Source organism: Siniperca chuatsi, linkage group LG18 (genome assembly GCF_020085105.1).
Source record: "Siniperca chuatsi isolate FFG_IHB_CAS linkage group LG18, ASM2008510v1, whole genome shotgun sequence".
Taxonomy (NCBI): Eukaryota; Metazoa; Chordata; class Actinopteri; order Centrarchiformes; family Sinipercidae; genus Siniperca; species Siniperca chuatsi.
In genome coordinates this window covers 4,448,740-4,472,672 of record NC_058059.1, presented here as the reverse complement: position 1 = coordinate 4,472,672, position 23,933 = coordinate 4,448,740, and the positions used below count along the sequence as shown (strand labels likewise).

At 40.0% G+C, this 23,933-nt stretch overlaps 1 protein-coding gene across 1 annotated transcript in view; it reads right to left on the bottom strand.

Annotated features, from left to right (window-relative positions):
• Positions 1–23,933, bottom strand: part of LOC122865752 (synaptic vesicle glycoprotein 2C-like) — a 45,135-nt gene that overhangs the window by 16,594 nt on the left and 4,608 nt on the right. The window contains exons 2-4 of the mRNA XM_044174588.1: positions 17,988–18,902; positions 8,442–8,622; positions 4,176–4,327 (exon numbers count right to left, since the gene is read on the bottom strand). Of these exons, the coding sequence (XP_044030523.1) occupies positions 4,176–4,327; positions 8,442–8,622; positions 17,988–18,594 (940 nt within the window). The 5' untranslated portion in view covers positions 18,595–18,902. The remainder of the gene's footprint in view (positions 1–4,175; positions 4,328–8,441; positions 8,623–17,987; positions 18,903–23,933) is intronic.

The window sequence follows — 23,933 nt, the reverse complement described above, 5'->3', positions numbered from 1 at the left end:
CCTGTGAGACTCTGTGATGTGACAGTGAAATCAAATGTGTGCGTCCTGGTTATAGTTCAGTTCTAAAACCCTAGCACACCACAAAGCGTCTCTCCTGCCAGGCTCACTCACACTGGGCAGCATTAGAGGAGGTTGTACCAGCGTCTGGTTCAAAATGAGTTTAGCTGAGTTTGCTATCATTCAGCAGCGGAGCTGAGAGTGTCAGAGCAGCAAAGAGAAACAAATCATGTCACACTGAACTGCATTGCGCTACCCTCTGTTTCCTTCACAGTTTGCTAATTTTGAGCCAAGACGCGGTTTGTAAAAGTCTACAGCCTGCCGTGCTGTTATTCTGCGTTGCTCTGTGTACAATGACGCAGCCAAAAAAAAAAAAGTGCAGTGATTTTACTGACAAAATGTGAGTCAACTTGGGGGCTTCTTGACTGATAATTCAAATTATAGTTATACTATAGTTTTCAATATTGAAGGGAGTAATGGAACAAGAAGGAGCAGCCACAATGAGCTGTTAGATGAAGAGCTGCAGGCCACAGGCTGCACACCTCCAACTCCTCAGCAAGGTAACCAGATTTACTGTGTCCTGCGCCGTGTGCAGCATGAAATCAGATCGCAGTTGTTCATGGCATGATGGAAAACAGGCCCTTTATTGACTTCTGTATGAAAACAACGCGAGTCTGTTTGGCTGCACTGTAAACAGATACACCAGTTGCTCTTCTGTTATATTCCTGACAAAGTAGCTGCTCAACGAGTGCTAGCTATCACTATCCACGGGTGTTGCCAACTCACGCACGACAGAAATCTTAAAGATTTAAAGAATTTTAAATGAGGGACTTAATAGAAAGTGATAATCAAACTTTTTATATTTATGTTTTGATATATATATTTTCTGAAAATTTCCTCAGAGGAAGCCATGGATGTTCTCTTTATTGGTCTCGTGCCCAAACTGAAGAAGTGTACACTTCACCAGCTAGTTTTCTTTACATGTTGTAGTGAAGTTTGTATTGGTCTTGTGACTTTATTCTAGAGAAGAATACCACTTGGTCAAGGTTCTTCATCAACCTGGGGCTCATGCATTATAGATACACACACTCAGAGAATTGTCATTCTCCAGGGTCCAAGAGCAAACTTCATTATATCGGATCAACATTGCCCTGAAAATGGCAAACAAAGAAACCTTTCCTCTTCACTCATCCTTTCTCTCTTTCCTTTAATACTTTTTCACTCTGTCCCTTCTCTTTGTTTTCTCTCACCGCCTCCCTTTAGCCCTCTGCTGTATCCCTTCACCTTTCGATTATCCCTGACAGAGGCCACATAAATCAAGTGCACTCTCCACCTCTCCTTCCCCCTTGTCCTCCTAATCTCTTTCTCTGCTCCTCTTTCTTCATCCACACCAGATTGATTTTATTTTACTCATTTTGTTCTTATCCTCTGACATACACCTCCTCCCTTCTCTGTTATCCTCCAGGTCTCCCTGTTATATCAGCCAACCTTTAATTTTTTTTCCTCCTCTTGTATGTATATATTTATTTGTTTTACCTCCAACACTGTCACATACATTTGCTTGAAATGAACACAAATACTGATTATGCAGATTATGTAAAGATTACAGTATGGTCCTGTGAGGTTTCGCAGATGGTAAAAAGTTTAATTAAAAAATGACATAGTTCTGGCTGAACATTTCATCCTTCTTTGCTATGTCAGCTGACAACTTGCCTGCCACACTCCTGTGTGTCTTAATATACTGATTTTGTGACCAATTTAAAAGGCTTTCATGTGCATATTTACCATGTAGGCTGATATGCTTTGTTGCTTTTGCTGCTATTGTCAGAGCCTCCACCTACACTGCCACCTGCTTTGTGTTTGTGTGTACCCTGGAGGGTCTTGATTTCTAAATGAAGCCCCATGATTAGGAAATTATTTGCAATGCTCCCTGCATGTTATCTATCATGTTGCGATGTATATGCATCACTACAGCAGGGAGCATCAAGAATAGAACCATACTGCCAAGTCAAACTTCATTGTCATCTCTATTTGCAGTTTAAACTAGTGATGCGAGTGATTCCTGGCAGTAGGAAACTTCTGCAGTTTGGAACCTGGGTCGCTGGAGCTGAAAGCAGATGTACATTGAGTCATTTTGTCCTTACTTTCCACTATGCAATTTCAGCTTATATTGTCTGTATCTGTTTCTGTGTCCTTTGTGTAAAAAAATATATCTCATCCATCATTTCTTGCACATGGAGCATGAACTGTTCTGTATATTGGTCATTAACTGTATGCCTGGCACTGCTGACATGTCTTCCATTATTTCTTGCCTTGCTGATGTTAAAGGGGCACTCCACCGATTTTACACATGACGTTCAGTTTACTCTTCACGAGGAGTACTACTCAGCCTGTGAAAACAGTTGTATAAATGTCCTCTGTGGCTCTGGAGGTAGCTTTCCAAAGATTGAAACAATTACCCTGATGATGTCATTAGGGTTACTTTGACTTGGTCTTGAGACTTAACATTTTTAAAAGAAAGCCTGCTTTAGTAACTGGAAGAAGTGGGCATTTAGAAGGCAGGGGGTGGAGGGGTCTACTCAAAGATGCTGTCCAGTTGCAATATAGGAAATGTAGGATCTAGCATTTTTTGGTGCTTGATCCATAGTAGGGCCTCTGCCGTTTTGACTTTGATCATTCTTTTTTTTTATCTGTTCCCGAACTTTATGTCCAATACTTTATTGCTGGATGTTCAAAAATGTCCCACACTTGAATGACTCCAAATAGGAGATCCTTATAATTGTGCCCTTTGGTTCCGGTACCTGCATTATTACAGTAACTTCTAGTCCAGGTGCACTATCTAAAAATATTAAGCTAGAAGCCTGTAATCTTGGTGTAATTTGTAACTCTGAGCTGTCATTTGATGCTCAGGTGACTACAGTAGTGCAGTCTTGTTTCATTCAACTGAGGCAAATAATCAAGATCAGGTCGTTCCTCTCATTCCCTGAACTAGAGATATCCATGCTTTTATCTCCTCCACACATGATTATTGTAATGCACTTTATTCTGGTCTCAGCAGATGATATATCCACAGACTACAGCTGCCAGGATTTTATAGGGGTACTCCACTGATTTAGTATTGCACTTTCATAAAGTTGAGGGACTCAGACAGATTAAAAAAGACTGATCAAAATCGAAGCAGCAGAGGCCGAGATATTCCAACCTTTAGTCTCTAGTATAGGTTAAGCTCCAAAAAACTGGATCCTACATTCCCCATAATGTAACCCAGTAGCATCTTTCATTAGATCGTCCCTGCTTTGAGAATGCTCATGTCTTTCAAACTCAATGCCCCAAATTTATAACGGCTTTCTATTATAAATTTGTAGTCTCAAAGCCAAGTCGCAATAACCTTTTTGACATCATCAGGGTTATTTTCTCTGACTTAATAAAACTTCCAGAGCCATAGAACGCGTTATACAACTGCTTTCACAGGCTGAGTAGTACTAACCATGACGAGGAAACTTGATCTTGAACTTCATGTGTAAAATTGGTGGAGTGCCCCTTTAATGTGCTACAAGGAGAGTGACCATATTACTCCATCCAGCACTGCGTGCATCCTCTCACTGATTTAAATGGAACTGCTGCGTTGGATCAGCAACAGAAAACGCATGCTCCACCTTTATCATAGCATAATGCAGCGTCATCCAGCAAGGTGCTGCCACGGCCAATCAAACACATGCAAGAGCACATTCCTGGTAGATTACTTTGCAACGTGAATGCCGTATTTCTGTTTACCTCTCAATCGTCACAATGAAAGAGCCTCTTTTAGTAACCTCTTTTAAAAACAAACTCAGAACTCATTTTTATCTCTTTATAGTTTTCTTTCAACCAATTGTAATTTGTTGTAATTGTTTTGATTCTCATTTTAACTGTTACGATTTTAACTTTTATCCTTCTGTAAATGTTTTATCCTGGTTTTACTGTAAAGCAGTTTGAAACACTGTTTTGTGCTTCATAAATAAAGTTATTATTATTCTGTGATCCAGTCTCCAAAACTTAAGGCCATTTGATAAGATAAGGAGAATATCACTGTAATACTGATGAGGAAAAAAGTCACTAATGACTCAAAAGTGCTGTTTGGCACTCACATTAGTGTGGCATTGTTATGACTGGTACATTAGGGCAGAGTTGTCACTCACCATAGTGTGGGATAATAGCCCAGGCCATGGCTGAGGCGTAAATTCCTCCGATCATCCAGAACATGCACAGCCAGCTCAGATGCTCTCCTCTCTTCTCCCGAGCCAACACCTCCGCAAAGTACGAGAATACTATTGGTACTGCTCCACCAATCCTGCAAATATAGTTTGCTGTAATTAGCTATGTATGCTTCAGTCGCCAAACTTCATTTTAATCATGTGATGACAAACATTTATGAACATGCAGAACAGATTCATGGTTACAGAAAAACATTTAGGAAAAAGTAAAGAGTTGCATTTCTCCATTTGTCACTTGAAAAAATGAGCACATGAACTGTGAATGTGGAACAAATTCACACAACTCAATATCCCATGTGACAAAATACTGTGCATAAGTTAGACAACAAAATTTGTTGAAATCTAACAAGCCTTTGGGCATGTTAGATTTCAACACATTTCAAGGAGATCATCATCAAGGAATAATGTGATTTTGCCAGTGTATCTCGTTGCCCAATGCTTCGAAATTTATTTTCTTCTTGTCATAACTTTGAAAATGAGCCTGGCTCAGACAGAAGGCTACCATGTGTAAAATAATATGAACAGAAGAAATTCAATCATAAGTCACAAGAAAGACTCCTAAATGAAACACATTGTTTCGACCTATTTTCAAACATATAATCAGGAAGTAGCGACACAGTCCATTTGAATTTAACATTTGTTGGATGAAACCAAGTTGTTGTCTGCTGACCAAAGAAAATGAAAGAGCACCATACTGTATCACATAGGATATTACAAGTCTGTAATTTAATCTTTGATGCATCTTCACTTTTCCCTTTCTTGTTTTCGATATAGTAACATTGTCTCACATTATATACAATCGACCGAAGTTAATACAGTTAAATAATGTCATGTCATTCTGTTGATGTGAGGTGTGGCTGCACTGAACTGGACCATCAGTGAGCAGAGTCAGCAGGAGCCCTGTGTCTGCAGTGACCATAGGCGTAAATTATTAATTAATTAAAAAATGATAAAGTAGTTGGTTTTCTCGATTTAATGTAATTCAATAATTGTCACAGAATAATAGGGATAAAGTACAGTTAAATGGTGGCATAACTATCAAATGGCTGAAGATGTGATGAGGAAGTGATAAATATCGAATTTACTAATACTGGAACAACATATTGAAACTTTACATATTTGGTGCTTTTATACAAAGTGAATGATTTTAACAACTGCACTAGTTGGGGTATGGAGAGCATGTTGTTTTGGTATACTCTTAAGATTTATGTGAAACAGACATTTAAAAGCCTATTTGAAAATGAAAAATCTCCGGGGGTGGGGGATTTCCCTGGACCCTCTTACATGGGTGAAGATCTCAACCCCCCCTCAATGTTCAACAGCTCCAGAGTTTCAAAAACAAATTAGAAGATGAAAAACCAAATGGCAAACCATTTGACAAGTTAGTGAATTCAACAAGAAGAGATCAGTGTCGAGCTGGACCACAGCGAAGTGGCAAATTTAAAAGGATGTTCCAAGTGTGGATCACTTACACCTGCTAAGCCACTAGTTCCCAACCTTTTGGGGTTTGTAACCCTTTATAAAAAGCAGTGTCTAGTTGCGGCCCCTTGTCACATTTCAGATGTCTTTGTGTGGCTAGCAGTTCAAGTAGAGACTCTAAACTTCTCACGTGGTTTCATTTAAATAGCTGTCTGGCAATATTTCACAAAAAGCAAAGATTAAAGAAAATTGAAAAAAAAATGAATACAGATTTGGGTAGCAGAATGGTGTCACACGACCCCTCAGATTTATCTGGTGACCCTTGGAGGGACCTGACCCCTAGGTTGGGAACCACTGTGTTAAGGGATACTGTATTTATGCTTTCATATTTAGCTAATGGGGTTCTGGAGCCCATTCAGCATGCATTACAAAACAAACCAATACAATTTTCAGTTTGTGTGAGTATACAGCTTTAGATTAAAACATAGCTTTTTTTCAACATTATTTCTCTGGGGGATGGCCTCTGGGTCTGCAGAGTAGTTTTAACAGGTTTAGAAATGTGCTAACTAGAAGAAACACAGGGAGGGAAATATCCGACTCTTTAGCCGCTAAATGCTTCATATGTTCACCAACTAATTTTTTCTGTCTGTTGTTCGGTGCTGGGCAGGTAGCATACAGTCAGTTTTTAGAGCTTTTTCACTGAAAACAGTTGCCTGCTGATGAGAGTGGTGAGAGTGAGCCAAAACAAGGAGCTCAAAGACGCTAAGAGCTGCAGAGTTGGGTTTTTTTTTTTCGGGCCGTGTTTGTCACTATGAGCATTACACATTTGTCCTGTTGTTAACATGAAAATCTTCATTACAGCAGCTTCAAAGTCTGATCTGTGCTGTGCAACAAGTTGCTCTGTTTTGGCGAGCGCACCTTTGCTGAAATATTTTAATATCAGCTTGGTGCAAACACTATGAAAGCTGAATGATCGGTTTCCATCCATTCCACTTTTAACCTGTTGAAGAAGATATTGATTCATTTCTGTACATTATAACACAATTGGATACAATAGCCTTGTAGTGAATACTAAAGTACAATACCTTTGAACAGTGCTATTTTTTTAACATACAGTTGATTGTGTCAAAGAAGTATTCATTATTATCTACTTCTGATATTTTAAGGTCCCCTCCGTACATCAGTGGGCGGTCACAAAGTAATCAATAATAATACAGTCTATGGCTTCAGTAGATTGTAATATAAAGTTCTGCAGGCAATTCCCTATGTTTGGAGGCTCTTTATGTAACATATGTCTAGTTTTTGTTGTTCCCTTACACACAAAATATCCAAAACATCCATAAGTCAACATAATATTGCATCTGAGCTGGCTCACTTGAGCAGACATTTTGATTTCTAACTGCATCTATGCACTAAGAGCTACGTTTAGAGCGTGAGGCACATGGAAAGAGACCGAGCAACCACATTCTTCCTATTTCTTAACAAAAATATCCATATTACAAAAACCAATAGATCTGAATGTAGCAGGCCTAAACAAATCACTGCTCAACCTGGTTTTCCTGCAATTTGGACTTTGGATTTTTCTGCCACTGTATTTCAAATTTGTTTGACTAGGAAGGAAATATTTAGATTTCAGATCAAATACATGATTTCTAAGAATGAAAATTTTAACATAGACTAATGATATAATATAATGATGAATATAATAAAATATATAATTTGTTACCATATACTTTGGCTTAAGTCATTCCTGTAAGAAGGCCACTGAAACCCATTCTGTGTGATTTGACAAATTGTCAGTTTGAATCTTCTTTTTTTCTCTTTTTCTCTTTGTTGACAGATTCTGGTAGCAAAGTTTATGAGGTAAGGAAAATCTTATGCCGGATCATGTTTCTCCCAGACTGAGGTTGTAAAAAAGATGGGAAACCCAGCATTCCCTTAGAAATCTGTTCAGGCAGATTTCCACAAAAATGTTACATATTCCCACAGGTATATGTGCAATCATAAATCTCTTTTATCCCCACCATAAATATCCACCTGCATACAGATTGAGAATTAAGTTAGGAAATAAAAGCTAAAGCTGCTAATTAAATATGTAACGCAAAGTCATTAAGATAGAAGCTGTTCTTTTAGACTAAGATACAACAAGAGGCTTACACAACTGTAATTAAACACAAGAGAAGTGAGCTAAGTGCAAATCAGGTAACTCTACTGACACAACAGGAAGATTAAAATGAGTGTACTGGTAACAGTCGTCACCATTGGTCCAATTAAAAATTTAATGGTACAAACTGTGTCCCACAATTGTGCTTGTTTCATATATTTTACTGTATATTGGCTTGCTCAGTAGCTTGACGTTTGACATAGAGGTGACCTTTATAAGTCATATATGAACAGGGTTGTCAGATCACTGAGATGGGAGGGTGTCATTTATGAAGGATGTGGGCAGCCAAGCAGATCACACCAGCGCTAAAACGCACAGATGTTCATTGACTGTGCTCGGCTCATTTCTGCAAACGTTTTTGTTTTGCTGTGCCCCCTCCCCACACACACACACACACACACACACACACACACACACACACACACACACACTCAGGGGACGAGGATGGGCTGGTGCCAGGCAGTTAAAATAACCTTTTGTCATGTGCTTTGACTTTGGAGGTGGGGAGACAGCAGAGGAACCGGTGGGAGGACAGATCAGGCTGGAGAGGGTCTCTCAGTCTCTCAAACACATTGAGGAGGAAGAAGAGAAGAGAAGAGTGAACTCACCCAAAGCCAGACACCATGCGGCACACGAGGAACATACTGTAGCCTTGGACAAAGGAGGAGAGGAAGGCGAAGAAGCCATTGACAGACATGGATATCAGCAGGCACTGTTTACGGCCCACTCTGTCTGACAGGCCGCCCCAAAAAAAGGCTCCAAACATCATCCCCAGATACACAATGCTACCTAGAAACAGAGAGGGAGAGACAGAGGGGCAGAGAAAGATGTAAATGATCTCAACCATCTGGAGTCAAATGTTTTTTAGTGAAACTGCTGAGTGAATAAAACACATATCACACTTTTTTCACACTCATTCATGCATGCTTTCCCCCAACACACATAGCATAGCATTCAAATTCAAACAAATGTCAGAGAACCAGGCAACTGGACTCGCTGCACCTAACCTGACTTACATTTAGAGCCCGACTGATACTGATGGGGGGTTTTTACGCTTATTTTAGGCAAGTACAACTACTGATATTTTTGTTCAACATGAACACATAATATGAAACAAACATCTTTGACAAAGATCCCTTTGACTGAGCGGAACATTTTAGAGTTTACGGTGCTCTCTGGTGGATAAATTATGTAATGGTGATGCAGTTTTTTTTTTTGTATTTCAAACAAATATTTAGCACGTGTGCAATGCAATTTCTTGTTGTTTATTAGCCAACATATACACAAATACCAATATATCTTTGATCGATAAGCACTGCCAATATATTGGACAGACTTCATGATTTATGTGTTAGAGGATTTTCCCATTTTAAAATACATCAACCAAGTACCTTCTAAACATGTCTACACAGGTGCCTATTTGAAATAACACCTGGTTCAAAATACAAAAATACCAAAAAATACTCAAGAATAAGAAATATGAGAATGCTTGCAAACACTCTGTGTTTAAACCTAATGTAGAGTCAAAGAGTAACCACACTACATCTTGGATGGAGGAAAACCATAGCTGCACTGGCTTCTGTGGGTTGAAAGGTGTATGTTTGTTGTACCTCTGACCACACACGTGATCACAGCTAGGTGTGGCCAGGTGTATTCTGTTGTACTTATGATGACACCCACGACTGCGCTGGGCGTGGAAAGAGCATATTTGTCTCAATGTAGTTACCCTTTAAACCTGCATTAACTGTTTTGTGGGTTTTTTTGGCCACTTGGGGGCAGCAGAAACAAGCTATTATCACTGATAGATATTATCACTTCATAAGTTTATATGGCAAACTTAGAAAACAGTTGCCTATTTACACATCCAGCTGACATCCAGATCAACATTATCATTCATTTGAAGACGTGTTTTTGGCCTCCTGATGAAGTCCAGTATTTCTCTTTTAGCTCTATTTTGGTCTCCACCAACTCCTGAGGGAAATATCTTGCTGTTTAGCAGCTAAATGTTCCTCTTTCTTTACCAACTACTTGCTAACTTTGTCTGTCTGCTGTTTGGTGCTCAGCAGGTAGTGCATAGTGGGTTTATCATAGATTTTTTCGCTGAAAACAGCTGCCTGCCTGAAAAAAAAGGCTGATGAGAGTGGTAAGAGTGAACCAAAACAGTACATTCTGTAGTGTGTTTAGTAATTCTGTTATAAGGATTTGCCTTTGTCTCAATGCAGGTGCTGGAGATCAGTTTCAAAGTGCCAGTATCCTCCAAATTTCTACATTTCAACACAGTAAACCTAGTGGAGCATAGCTGTAGCACAGGCACTCTGGGCCACTTGTACAGTATATAAAAGCTACATGTCCATTACACATTAATGAAAGACATTACAATCTATTAAAGATAACATTTTTGTTGTACTGTTAGATTGGTATGACACCTGATGACATCGCAGGTATTAGTGGTCTAGCATTGCATTGGTCTTGGACACACACAGACATGCATATAGAGTTGCATGCAAACACACACACACAGCTGCTAAACATCAGCTGAAGCATTAAGTGGTGCTTTCCAAGTGCATCAGTGGAGTAACAGAGCTCAGACTGAAATTGGTTCTGTTATTTCCCAGCTATTGACAGAACACTGAGAGGTCACATAAAATGTAAGTCTATATAAATAGCAGAGATGGAATCGATTAACTCAACACTGTAGATCAACCTGAATGTGTTTTGACTGGCCTGAAGGCATAGTTTTCCATCTAACTTTGATAGTCAGTGTGTCTGGGTTTAGACAGTCCATGGTAGGCAGGGTCAGTATCTGATAACAAACACTGTGGAACCACATTACATGATAAAACTTAAGTGTAAAAGGATTAAGTTACAACAGCTGCTGTTAGATTGCGCAGGCAATACTGGCTTTGCATGGGAGATGTGTTTGAATTTCATTCATCTATTGACTGGTATCTAATATGGTAATTTGATATGTCTTTAGTAACAGCTTTCTGTAAACCAAATATCTCTTGAGGTAAAATGAAAAAATAAAGTGACTGTGGGGGAGAGCAGTAGATGACCTCGCAGCCCTGCTTTTAAAGTCCAGATATTCGTCTCCTGCTGCTGCTTTTTTTCCGCAGGAAGTCGGGGTCATTTCTCTTCCTGTCCCCGGCAACATGCAGCATGCAGGAAGGGTTGGTGGAGAGGGGTGGGGGTTGTCAGGCCAGTAAATAATCCACTTTACTCTCTACGTGCTAATAAAAATGCTAATGCATGCAGAGGGGAGATGTGATTGTTTGACCAGGCAGCACCAGAAAGAAAGGAGAGACAGAGGAAAGGAAACCTTTTCTTTTTTTCTTCCTCTTTTGTTTTTTCTCCCTCCGTGTTTGAGGTGATGGGACAGATATGCTGAAAGTAGAGGGTCTTATCAAGCTCTGCAGACATGATGCTGAGAGCTAGTGATTCATTACAGGTGACAGCCACTGGATCTATCTACTCACAGCTACTGCAGAGAAGGCTCTCCTATAGGCTGCAGGATATAAAGAGCAAGCAGCACTGCCGCTAGCTTACAAATATCAAACTGAATATCAACACTGCTGCATTCTGCAGAAACTGGTGACATCTTTTGATTGGTGTAGCTACACACAGACAATGCATCTGAACGCATGTACTCAAGAAGATGCTATCTGGTAACACCAGCTCATTTGTTTTATGGCTCCCCTTACACTGGGTTTGTATCTGTAATAAAGGGGGAGGGTAGCGGTGGTGATGGGGCATCGGAGTCGCAGTATGACTCTTTCTGAGATTGGATTCACAGGGTTCAAACTCAGGTCAGACCTTAAAACCTCCACTTGCCTGGAGATTACGTAAATTATGTAAATTAGAGAGGCTCAGTTAAAAGCAGTGGAGCATAAGGACAATAGCAGCTTTTAAACCTGCTATCAACCTCAAACGGATTAGTCCTTTAATAGCAGGATAACAACTAAATATAAGTTATATGTTGTAAGTCATATGTGGTATTATTCTGTATGATTTTATATAAAAAAAAAAATCTAATCTTAAACACTAGTTTTGCAGGTATTTGGTCATAAACCAAAGTATTAGGTAAACAGAAATTTTGACCTGATGATGGCGGTAGAGGAAAAGTTAAGGGATTACAATTTATCCTGAGGGAAACATGGTGGTGCTATAGGAAAAGTCACTGGATCAATAAAGTCATTTGGATACATCATCTTGGAGCCATGAATGTCTGTACAAAATGTTGTGCCAATCCATCTGGTATTTGTTGAGATATTTTACAGGATAAGTAAAAACTTTGACCTGCTGGTGGTGCTAGATGAAAACTCAGGGGGTCAAAGTCAATAGGATACCCCTTTTGGGGACCATGAATGTCTGTACAAAATGTCATGGCAATCCATCCAGTTGTTGTTGAGATATTTCAGGCTGGAGTGGAGGACCGACAGACCAACATTGCCATCCATGAGAAAAACATATTTTCCTACTTAGCCCAGGAGGTATCAAGCCATGCAGAATGGTTTTGCTATATGTGGTCAGATTTTGAGATCTCTGTCTCTGCTGCAGACTATTTCCTCAGCAGAAAGTAATTGAATTAAAACTGTTAATATAGATATCCAGAGTGATTAGGACACCGTTTCTACAAAGACATACAATTCGGAAATTTCTTAAAAGCTAGAAGCACCACAAATTAAATTCCATTCTCAGCCATTGTATTGCAGTCTCAATGCTCTTTTTAACGGTACACTGTGCAACTTCTTTCTGCATCCAGGGGGATTATTTCAGCAAACTCTTAAGTTGTCTCCAGCAGTCTCCACGCATGCTGCTTTTTTCTACAGTAATTAGCTCTTATGTGTAAGTGTAATTCTCTCGTGACACCTTTCTGCTCTGTGTTTTTCTCCACACCTCCATGCAGTGTCCAGGCATGGATGAGAGGAGAGCGCAGGCAGGCAGACAGACAGCAGTCAGTAGAATCAAGCGTTAATTTCCTCAGCGGGAACATTCAGGACGTTATGTGAGAGCTTCAGGATTACAACAGAAGACGGGTTTCCCAGAGGACCGGGTGTGATTGACAGGTGGGTTGCAGCAGGGAATGAGAGCAGGGGGGGAGAGTAGACCCCCGGGAGCAAAGCACATTCCTTGGGTATTAATTACATCAACACCTGCTGATTTGTTTTCGTAATGGTGGAGTTGACTCAAAATACTCTCATTTAAGTTCATCTACTGTACATGTTCACAGCATACTATGAGAACAAACTGTAACATCAAAAACATCTTCAGACCGAGGAATAGTCACCTGATCCACACACAAATTTGGACCACGTAAAGCTCCATCCAGGTTGGCTGCAATCAACTATCATAGAGGCAAAATTATTAATTCTTCACTCCAATCAGCAGATCAGGATGAGTTCAGGATCAGTCAGGAATTTTGTGTTCAGCTGCAGAATGGAGACTGGAAACAATCCCACATCTGGTTTGGAGGGTACAGAATCCTTATTGACCCTCTTTTTAAATTTTTTTAATAAGATTTGGTGGCAATTGTGAGAAAAATTACACAGGAATTTTAGGAAATTTAGTGAAGAGATATAAGAGAGAAGTAATATTCCTAGATGGAGGAATTTTAGTGATGAAACGTTTTTCTTTTTTAAAATGTAATCAAATCAATAGTAGCTGACCAAGCCAGAATTGTATTTGAAACTCTTTCCAGTGGGATTGATTTTTAACTGTTGTCTGATTGCGCAACATCTATGGAAACAATATATGTCCAAGTTGTTGCATTCAAGTTGCTTTCATACTGAATTAATGCTACAGCATTTCCATTCAAGCTGCGTCACATGCAAGATGGAAAGAACAGGAAGGCCTCACGTTATTTTAACTTGTTCACGCGTTATTTCAAGATGGTTACTCCAAAATGGAAATCAAGTCACAAGAGAGAGAAACCGGACACAAACAAACAGTGTATAGCTGCTTTTTAATTAGCATCTATTTGGTGTTAATATTACTTTTTTTAGCCACACCAACAGCGTATCTCTAGAAATGACAATGTCAGTCGGTCGGTCAGTCAGCCACCATGGATGGACTGACTTTGGTGATCACCAGCAGGTTCGAATTTTCACTTGTCCAGTGACATATCTCAACATTTACATGGAGTGGCACAAAATTTTGTACAGGCATACATAGCTCCCAGACAATGTGTCCTAATGATGTTGGTGATCCTCTGACTACTCTAACACCACCATGCGGTCAGAATTTTAATTTGTCCAATACTCAGTTTGTCCAATCCAAAACTAAACACAAGTTGTTCAGCAGGATGATCAGTCAGTCTCCTAAATACTTCATATATTCCTTTAAAAAGTTTTGATCATCATCAGCATACTGACAGAGAGACCTTACAAGGTGAATTCTGCTCCTTGTTTAGTCGCTCCCACTCTAATCAATACTCAATATTACAAGAAACACACAACGACGTAATGTTTTATGGTAAATCCATATTGAATTGTGACCTCTTTGACCGGACAGTGAATGGGTGAATAGATCCTGTGGTGGTGCTTTGTTGTGAAGGAGAAAGAGAGGAGGACAGTGAATGAAGAAATGGTACCAAATGTTGTTGTCTCTGAGTTTTTTAATTAGCTAACCTCAGGCTGCAGAAGAGCCAATTTGACTGCATTGTGTTAACTTCAGCTGTCGATTTGTTTTTGATCGTACACGTAAAGTAACCGCACAAAGCAAAGAAGATTAGCATCAATTACACAAAGCTCCTCCAAGCAGACCCTCGTGCAGATGTACTCCTTGAGGTCTTCACTCTATGCTGGATCTGCAGCACGGCTTCACGTGAGCAAGCACGCATTTTACCGAACATCCTCAAAATGCTAACTGCGTTGCAGGATAACACCCACAGACAAATTAAAGCCATATGCCATAAAAGAGAGGGGAGGGCATTGATAGGAAGTATATGAAAGCGGCGCCCTCCCTCTCCCTCTCCCTCTCTTTCTCTGGGGAGGTACGTGAGCCAGTCTACCATGGCTAAACTGCAGTGAAGCACAATGCTGCAGAGATTAACTCCAGCCCATATCTTCAGATCGCCTGCATGGCTATGAGACAGAGAGAGTGTAAGAGAGGGATTACAGCAGGAGGGTAACAGAGAGGACAGACCAGAGCAGGGAGAAAAAAATTGGAACAGCCCATATCTGGATAGCATCTCACCTTTTATATTATATTAAAGGGAAAGCCATTTTGGGTAAAAGGCACAGTATTTGGAGTAGATTATGGAGAGAAATGCTAGTAATGCATGCTATTGAATGAATGAGTTATTTACATTTACATATACAGTAAAAATGTTAATAAAAAGGTATCATATTGCAGCATTTTAGTTCCCTTTTAAAAGATTGAGTAAAGGCACGAAGATATTTGTCCCTTTTATTTTGTGTCATGTATTGTATTGTATAGGAAACACTTTATATTAAAGCAATGCTTAATTAACCGGTGAATCATGTTTGGTAATTACTAGGTTTTTTTTAACTTATGTTCAGTGAATATGCTGTAGTAATAGACAAGCTCACTTGATTACTGTGACACAGTTTAGCTTGCTTTAAGCAGTGCGGCTGGTGACTGATCGATACATATTTTCTCGTCTGGGCTCACAGTAGCCGTATGCGCACACTGCTGAGACCGTTCAGTACTGCAGGACTGTATACTCGACTCGACCTGACTCGACTCTGCTGCTACTGTTACCAGCTCTCGTACATACTCGCTGCCCTCGATACTTCCTGGAAATGCTGTTGACCACTTGGGGACTTTGCGGGTCGCCATGTACCAGAGTCAGACTACACTCAGCGCTTGTTAACCTGTGGATAGTATTCCTGGCTGCCTGCTGAGTTTGGTTGATAGTTAGACTACTCATGGCAGGTGTTAGTGTTAATAATTGTTTCTGATTCAGCTGCACATGGCTGGAAAACTCTTTTCCACCTAATCATTATCTATTTTTGTGTAAGTTGTTGTAACATACAGAACATGACTCAGCCAAAATGAATCTCATCTACCAGTATGCTACTTTAGATACTCTGCTGCTACAGAGTCATGATGGCTGTTATAACGTTTCTTTATGATGTTATTTAATTTAGCTGGTTGTGTTCCTATGCACATACACTGTACTTCAGTTATTTTCAATAAGGAATTATTTAATGTGAATGAATTTTGCACTCATTATAATGATTGTAATAAGCCCCTTAATGCTCAGAACATTAGGTCATGCAGTGCAATTTGAGCTAAAAATTTGACTGTGCTGGATGATCTCTGTATCATTTTCTTTATTTTATTATTTCTCTCACTTCTTTTTAGTCTCTTTCCACCAGATGTCCACTGAATCACTGACCTGGCTAACTGAGAAACTGTGGTAAAAACACCAATCACTTCTATTGTGTAAGGTTTACTCCTCTAAGTGCACTCACAAGTGAGCACATACACACATCCTTTATTTACGCGGTGTGTGAGTGTGTTGGTAAAATGACTCATTCTTTCTATTCTCTCCCTCCTGTCTCCCACTGAGAGATGAGTCAGAATACGGGTGAAATCTGAGTGAATAATAAACCATCCTGCTCCCAAAAAACAAACAAGGTTAGCATTCTCTTTTTGGTTATACAACCATACACAAAAAAGTCTTTTTGTTTTTGTATGGGAATGACAAGTGACTAATGCTCTACTTTAACACTAATATTGAAAAAACTGGCCAGTGCTTTGCAGCACTGATATATTTTTGATATTAGTAAGAGAAATAATGAAGCCAAATCGCACACAACACACATTCAAACATACAGTCACAGTAGTGGCACACAAACACACAACTTTTCCCTAGTGTGGGAGAGATCCATCCAGCTTAACGCACCTCCTACTCATGTATCCAAATACCTGGTGCCATGACAACCCATTGGCAAGCTCCTAAAGCAATGAGATTTCAGTTGAAAGTGTCACCCACCACTCCATGCACAATCCTGCATGTCACAAACAACACAAATCATTAGCAGATTGCTAGCAGGGAAACAAATTTCATATTTCATATTTTACTTCCATCTAACTGCATCAATCAGAATCAAATTCCATGCACGCAAAGTTGACTTTCATGGCTTTCATGGCTTCTGCAATCAGAGCCAGATGAATTTCAGATGGCTTACTATACCTAAAAGTCTGGATTTCTCAACGTCACTTACCAATAAGACAGTCAGGGTCTTGACTATGTCACATACAGATTCAGAACATGCCCGATGAAGTGAAGTGCTTTACGCTTCCACTCAGTAAATCAGTATACATTTTGGCTGCAACCTGCTTCTTCTTTCCACCACTGAAAACAGGCTACACTACTGTTTTCCATCATGTTGTGCTTGGTTGTCACTTTAAGTACTCTGTAATCCAATTGCACTGTGTCTTTTACTGTAAATTTGAGGCTTTCAGGTCAGATGCTTTCTTATAGCCCCTGAAAACTTAATTTCAAATATTAGGTATTTGTCTATAGCATTAAATATGTATGACTAAATAAGAAACAATCAAAGTTAAAGTTAGGGGGGAAAAACATTCTTAGAGTTTAGCGATGTTTGTGAGGGTGCGGTTTGATCAGATTTGATCAATCACGGCTGACAACATAAACACAGCTGTCATCTCGGGATGACAATGTCGGTCAGCCCCATCTGTACTTTGTGTTTTGTGCTAATTAGCAAATGTTAGCATGCTAACATGCTAAACTAAGGGGGTGAACATGGTAAGCATTATATCTGCTTAACATCAGCACGTTAGCATTGTCATTGTTAGCATGCAGATGTTAGCATTTAGCTTAAAGCACCGTTGTGCATAAGTACAGTCTTCTCTTGTTGATTCAAATGTTGCTAAACTCTGACTGGCGCAAGGAAATATGACATCACCTTTTTTCTAACTGGAGTACGCCTCTACATCACTGTAGCCAGGTGAGGAGTTCAACCACAGGAGTTCAGCAAAAACAAGATTTTCAAGGGGTGTTAAGTTGCTCTTTAGGCTTCTGCATTTTATCCCGCCTCCATATATGTGATCCCCTGTCACAGTATCAACAGGTGAGACACAGTAGTGTCTGTAATGTATCTGTGTAAGAATACAAACAACTTGGAAAAGTGTGGATACTTCACTGTGATGCAAATCCTTACCAAGCCATCCAGCACCAGAGTTGGGAACACACATGTCTGTCTCAGCACTGGGTAGGACAAAGCCCACTACGAACACCTCCACGCCATCTGACATGAGCGCCAGCCCAAGTACAAAGAACAGCTGCCACTGGAATCTCCCATGGCCACACTCCTGCATGATCAGCTCGTACTGCTGGGCAAGCTCCTCCTCATCTGCCTGTCTCTCATTTTCCAGCTCTTTGCGGCTCTTTAGGCTGTCAGAAACCGGCTGGCCCAGAGCCACCTGACCGTCCCGCAGCTTCCCATCATTGTGGGCGGGCACGCCTTGGTACTCCCCCTCGTAGATCTCATCTTCATCGTCGTGGCCCTCCGTGGCATCACTAGAGGCCTCATCCTCGTCGTTGGCTGCGTTGTCAGCATAGTGACCATCTTGCTGAGCGTAAGTATTGTAGTTGTTTTCTTCTTCATCCTCGTTCTGGAAACGGTTGTAGCTGCGATGAGCTGAATATTCATCTGTGGCACGATCAACAGTTTTGCTGAAATTTTTGGCAGCTTGTCTCTTGGCTTCTTTAGCGATGTCCTTGGCACCTTTAACCAAGGAAGTCCTGTTGTTATGCGTTTCATCCATCTTGGCACTAGGGTAGCCTGCACTAAAAGTCTTTTAATTTAATTTCTCTATTGAGCTTTTATTCCACCAGGTGCTACAAATATAAACTACCTATTTTTTCTTTCTTTCTGGTCTTCTATTCCCAGACAGAGCAAGACTTAAGGCAGTTTATTAGTGCTGAAAAGCCAGCTGCCAGGAAACTAATGATTAAGTAATGATGTCTAATTCCATTGGATGGGAGTAGCCAGACAGTGCTGAAATGCAGAAAGTTGATTTTAAATTGGAAAGATCTTCAGTCCTGTCCGAACTCAGTAGAAGAGACCATCAGCCTGTGGGGAGAGAAGGAGAAAAGCAAGTTTAGCTTGATTAAAAGCTGCCTGTCATAAATACTTGACTGCAGTATTTCTTGGCACACTACGAAGAACTTCAAAAGAACATTTCGACACTGAGCCAAATTTCCCATTGAAGTTGATACAAACTGTAATCTACTAATGAAGTGGAAATGTTCAACTAAGAGAGGAGAACCACAAATGTTTGCATCATATCCAACAAAAAGTAACTGCCCTATTTTTGTAACAAGACTACAAATATGTTTATATATATAATATAATATAATATAAGTGTGGACAAAATATTAGACACCCATGAATATAATGCAATGCAATTCATGAGCACCACAAGCTAAAGCCTCCAAAAATAGTTGAATAAGCACATCTTTGACACATTATGATGAGAAAAGCTATACACTGTAATGGTAATAAGTCTGTTAGCTGTCAACCAAGAACTTCAATCCAAGAACAGAATTCCATTTAATTAAGACTTGTGTCCTTGAAGTATAGTGACTGTAGACATCAGTCGTTATACAAAAAAAAAAGTTTGTTGTCATTACTGTACTCATTAACAGGCCCACAGTCGGTGGTGACCTCTGTAACATCTCTGCATTGTGCAGGAAATGACAGCAGCAGTCTGAAAAAAGTCATGGTGGTGCCCTCAACCTCCACAACACTGGTTTGGACTTCATGGTGCAGTGGTTTGCAAAAGGTGATAAAATGCATCAGTGCATCTCTGGCTCCTCTCTCAGCCCTACACAGCAAAACAAGTTGTGGAAGCAGAAAGATCGCAACATCATCAGTGACCCTCAGCATCAGACAGAAGGCATTTGATCCAGGTCCTGAAATTTCGACCACAGCGGGCAACTGGTTTCAGCAACACAGACAGACACAGTTAGAGACTAGCTGGTGACCATAGTGGAGCATTTAGCAGTTAAAGAGACAGATATTTCCCTCAGGAGTTGGTGGAGACCAAAAACAGAGCAAAAAGGAAGGAGTGAATACTGGACTTACATTCATCAGTTTGCCTGAAACACGACTCCAAATGAATGTTAATGTTGCTCCGTAACTGCTGGATGCGTAAATAAGCAACTGTTTGCTAACAAGTTCGCCATGTCAACTTAAAAGGTGATAATATGTCAATGTTGTGTTTACAGGTTGTTTCCGCTGCCCCCAAGTGACTCCAGAAAGTCATTGCACCCGGCCAAGACATAGCACAGCACATAACTCAGTAAAACCTCATTTTTGTCATTATTACTTTGTTACTGTTGAAGAATTTAAATTCACAATTCTTACTATATGAATCATACATTGTTATGCAGCACTAGGTTGTCTTATTGCATTGTTTTGTATTATATCATTCTAATATCAGGCTTGCATTGTATGTGGTAAGACACAAAGACCTTTTTTTTAGATTCAGTGTACATTTGTGTCAAGTCAAATAGAACTGTATTAAGTTGAATTAAATAAATATTATTTATACCTAACATCATTTATTCATTTGTATTATGCATTCAGAAATATTACATTCTTGGAAATGTGGCTTTTGTGACCATGTATTCTGTCGGCGCTAATTCATTTCTGGGTCGTGTTTCTTGGCTTCGAATACATGTCACTCTGTATGACTGACTCCCCTTAGGGCTCCCTCTACTGTGACACTGCCATGGCCTCACCGAAGTCCTGTCAACACATCAGCCAGCCACACTGCAGCCAGCAGTCACCAGGCCCAAAGACTGCTGCAGGGCAAAAAGCTTTGGGCCCTCATATTACACTCCAAAGCCCTTTAGCAACACTGTTATTGACAGGGCAATTACAGAATACAGACAGAACAAATAGAAATATACTGCACATGAAAAACACATGTGAAGTAGCATTTTCATGGCTAGCCATTTGACTGGAAAACACTGATCTAATATACTCTGCATCTTCTTTTATTAATGTCTGGCATTAACATTATTTTAGCTAACGTTAAATCCTCCATTATTAATGCAAATAAACAAAAAATAAATAAAAAAACTTGATGTTGTAACACCACTGTGCAACTGCGAGTGGACTGAGTGTCTTAGTAGTCCCAACAACTCCAACAGAGCGATACATATTCTCTCTAGCGGAACGCTTCACGTAAATTTCAGGAGTCGCATTTTCCCATATAAACTTTCGTTCATACCATGTATCAATCATTTAAGCTTATAAAAGTAATAGTTTTAAACCAGGGCTCATGAAAAATAAGGTGTGCCATATTTGGAAGGTTACACATGTTATTTCAAAGTGTCAGGTGCACATTTAAGCAAATAAATTACGCAAAGTATTGGATCGTATTCGGTATCGGAGATATACCCAATATTAAAGGACGTGGATCTGGATCAGGGTAAAAAAAACTTGACTACAACAATGTCTACAAATGATGGATTGCGTGTTTACTGTTTAATGCATCTTTTTAACTTAACCGATGATCTCAAGAAGAACAGCAGTGCTATTAATGAAAACTGCTAATCAAAGACACTAACACAAACACTAGACTAACTGAAACAGTAATGATGTAATTTGTGAAATGATTCAGATAACTGACATGTTCAGCACAATTGTCTATGGTTTCGGTTAGCCAAAGAGGAAATATGAGTATTCTAGTAACATTCAATATCATAGTGTCTCAGTGTCAGTACTGGTAAGATGAAACAATGCAACCATATAGTCTTGCAATAAGATTGTGTCTATCAGCAAATAAAAAGAATAAAATCCATTTTATTAAGCTCACATTAGGCTTACATGCTATTCTATTTGTATCTGTAGGGCCTGGAGTGGAAAGCATACACTGAGGTGTTGAGACTGGGTTAAGTGCCCAAATAGATCGTGGCAGGTTGATGTATGGTGTTTCTGCTCACCTTTGCTCTGCGGGATTAGATAAAACATCAGTTGGGATCTGTCATTTGAACGTATGCGCCGGGGCTCTACAGCCCAAGAAATCTGGTGCAATGCAGCAATGACATGAAGTGGGAAATGTGTTCTAACTAACTTTGTGCACGGCCAGATGATGAGATGCTGACTCCGCCTGGCCATGGATGCGTCTAGACACAAGGCCAACGAGAAAAATCTCACCATCCTATGGCTTAAGGGCAATAAATTAAAAGACTTGTCATTATCGGGATTTACACTGCATCATTTCCTACAATTAAATTTGTCTGTTTAGTTGAAGCATGAAGGCGAGAGTGAGTCATTTTTCAAGTCAGTATTTTAGTACAATGAGTGCTGCTTGAGGGTTCATATGTTTATATCTAACTTGGTTTCATCACCTCTCAAAATTTCAAATAAGTGTACTGAAAGGGCATTCAGTGCTCAATATGACACTGTCCTCACAGAGAATGATCACCCACTCTGCAGCTCCCCTCGGCTTTATCGGAGCTTTATAGTGAGTGTCAGCTCATTGTTTAGCTTAGCAACTTTACTGTTTTAGTTCACTCTCACAGCGTTGTTTGCGGCTGCAGCAGGCAGCTGTTTTCGGGGGGAAAGCTCTAAAAACCCACTGTACACGACCTGCTCAGCAGCAAACACAGACAGACACAGTCAGAGACCAGCTGGTGAACATAGTGGTGCATTTAGCAGCTAAAGAGCCAGATATTTCCCTCAGTAGCTGGTGGAGACCAAAAACAGAGCTAAAAGAGAGAGAATATTGGACTTCCATTCATTAATTTGCCAGAAACACAACTTCAAATGAATGATAATGTTGCTGTGTGTCTGCTGGATGTGTACATAGGCTACTGTTTGCTAACAGTTGACTATATCAGCTTAAAAGGTGATAATATTGTGTGATATTGTTGTGTTCACAACTTGTTTCTGCTGCCAGCAAGTGGCCAACAAAATCAGTTATTGCAGGTTTAAAGAAAAACATAACCATACACCAAATGTTTTGTCGTTTAGATAGGAAGACTTGTTGCAATACATGGTTTTAAAAAGACGGTAGGCTGTAAGATGGAGGAGCTCATACACAGTAACACTGTGTCCTATATCCATACACAACAATGCTGGTTACCTATTTAGAGCTTAAGATTTTGTACTTTTTATATTGCTGAAAATAGTCTCAAAAAGCATATTACAGAAATAGGAATGTTTTCTGAGTACCTAAGCACAGTCCTCTTTGCAAACTTCCCCGAACTCATTTCCAGCGACGCAGCTCCTGCTTGACGTCTGAGACTAAAGGTCGAAACTCTGTGATAAACCTCATGATATGCTCTGAGAGTTTCTGCACGAAATGGCCAAGAAGAAAATAGCCAATCAACTCACTACACTGCAACACTGAGAGAACTTTTTATAACAGAGGGAAAATGAATAATGACATAACAGGCAGCCAGGTCTGTGTTTAATCCCTGGTTTCAATTCACCTCCTCCATGCTGATCTGTGGTTTCCCCACTATGACTGTCAATCTCTCTTCACTTCTTCCCTCTTTCTTTCCTCCTGCTCCCTCTCTCTATCACTCTCTCTCTCTCTTTCTCCATCCTCTCGTCTCTCTCATCTGAGTGCGCCAAGAATTTCAAAGTCATCGCCTTGATGGAAATGCAGAATATGAAAGATATCCCTCTTGTGTTGACATTTCATTATTCATGATAGGCTAACCGTTCTCCTTATGCAAATGGTCATTAATGCTGACATTTAGAAGTCTTTTCATGCAGTTTGAGCTACAGAGATAAATCTTAAAAGTCCAGTCCAAATGTCCTGTCCTTTTTTGAAGCAGCCTATATGGTGTTTTCACACAACATATACTGCTGATGTAAGGGATGCATATAGTTGTACAAGAAGTTACCACATTTCAGCCCACAACCTTGGCCTTTCCCCCATAAACAGACAAGCTAATATTGTTTATGGCCGTTTTTATTTCCTTTTTGATGGCGACTCCCCTCGCCTTCCGCTGTGATGCTGTGACTGAGGTTATTATAACAGCACCCTTATGATGTGATTTTAGCTATCAGCAAAAAAAATCCTGCGCGCTCTGAATCAGCAGTCCACGGAGAGAGAAGAAATGATTTCCTCGCAGTCGT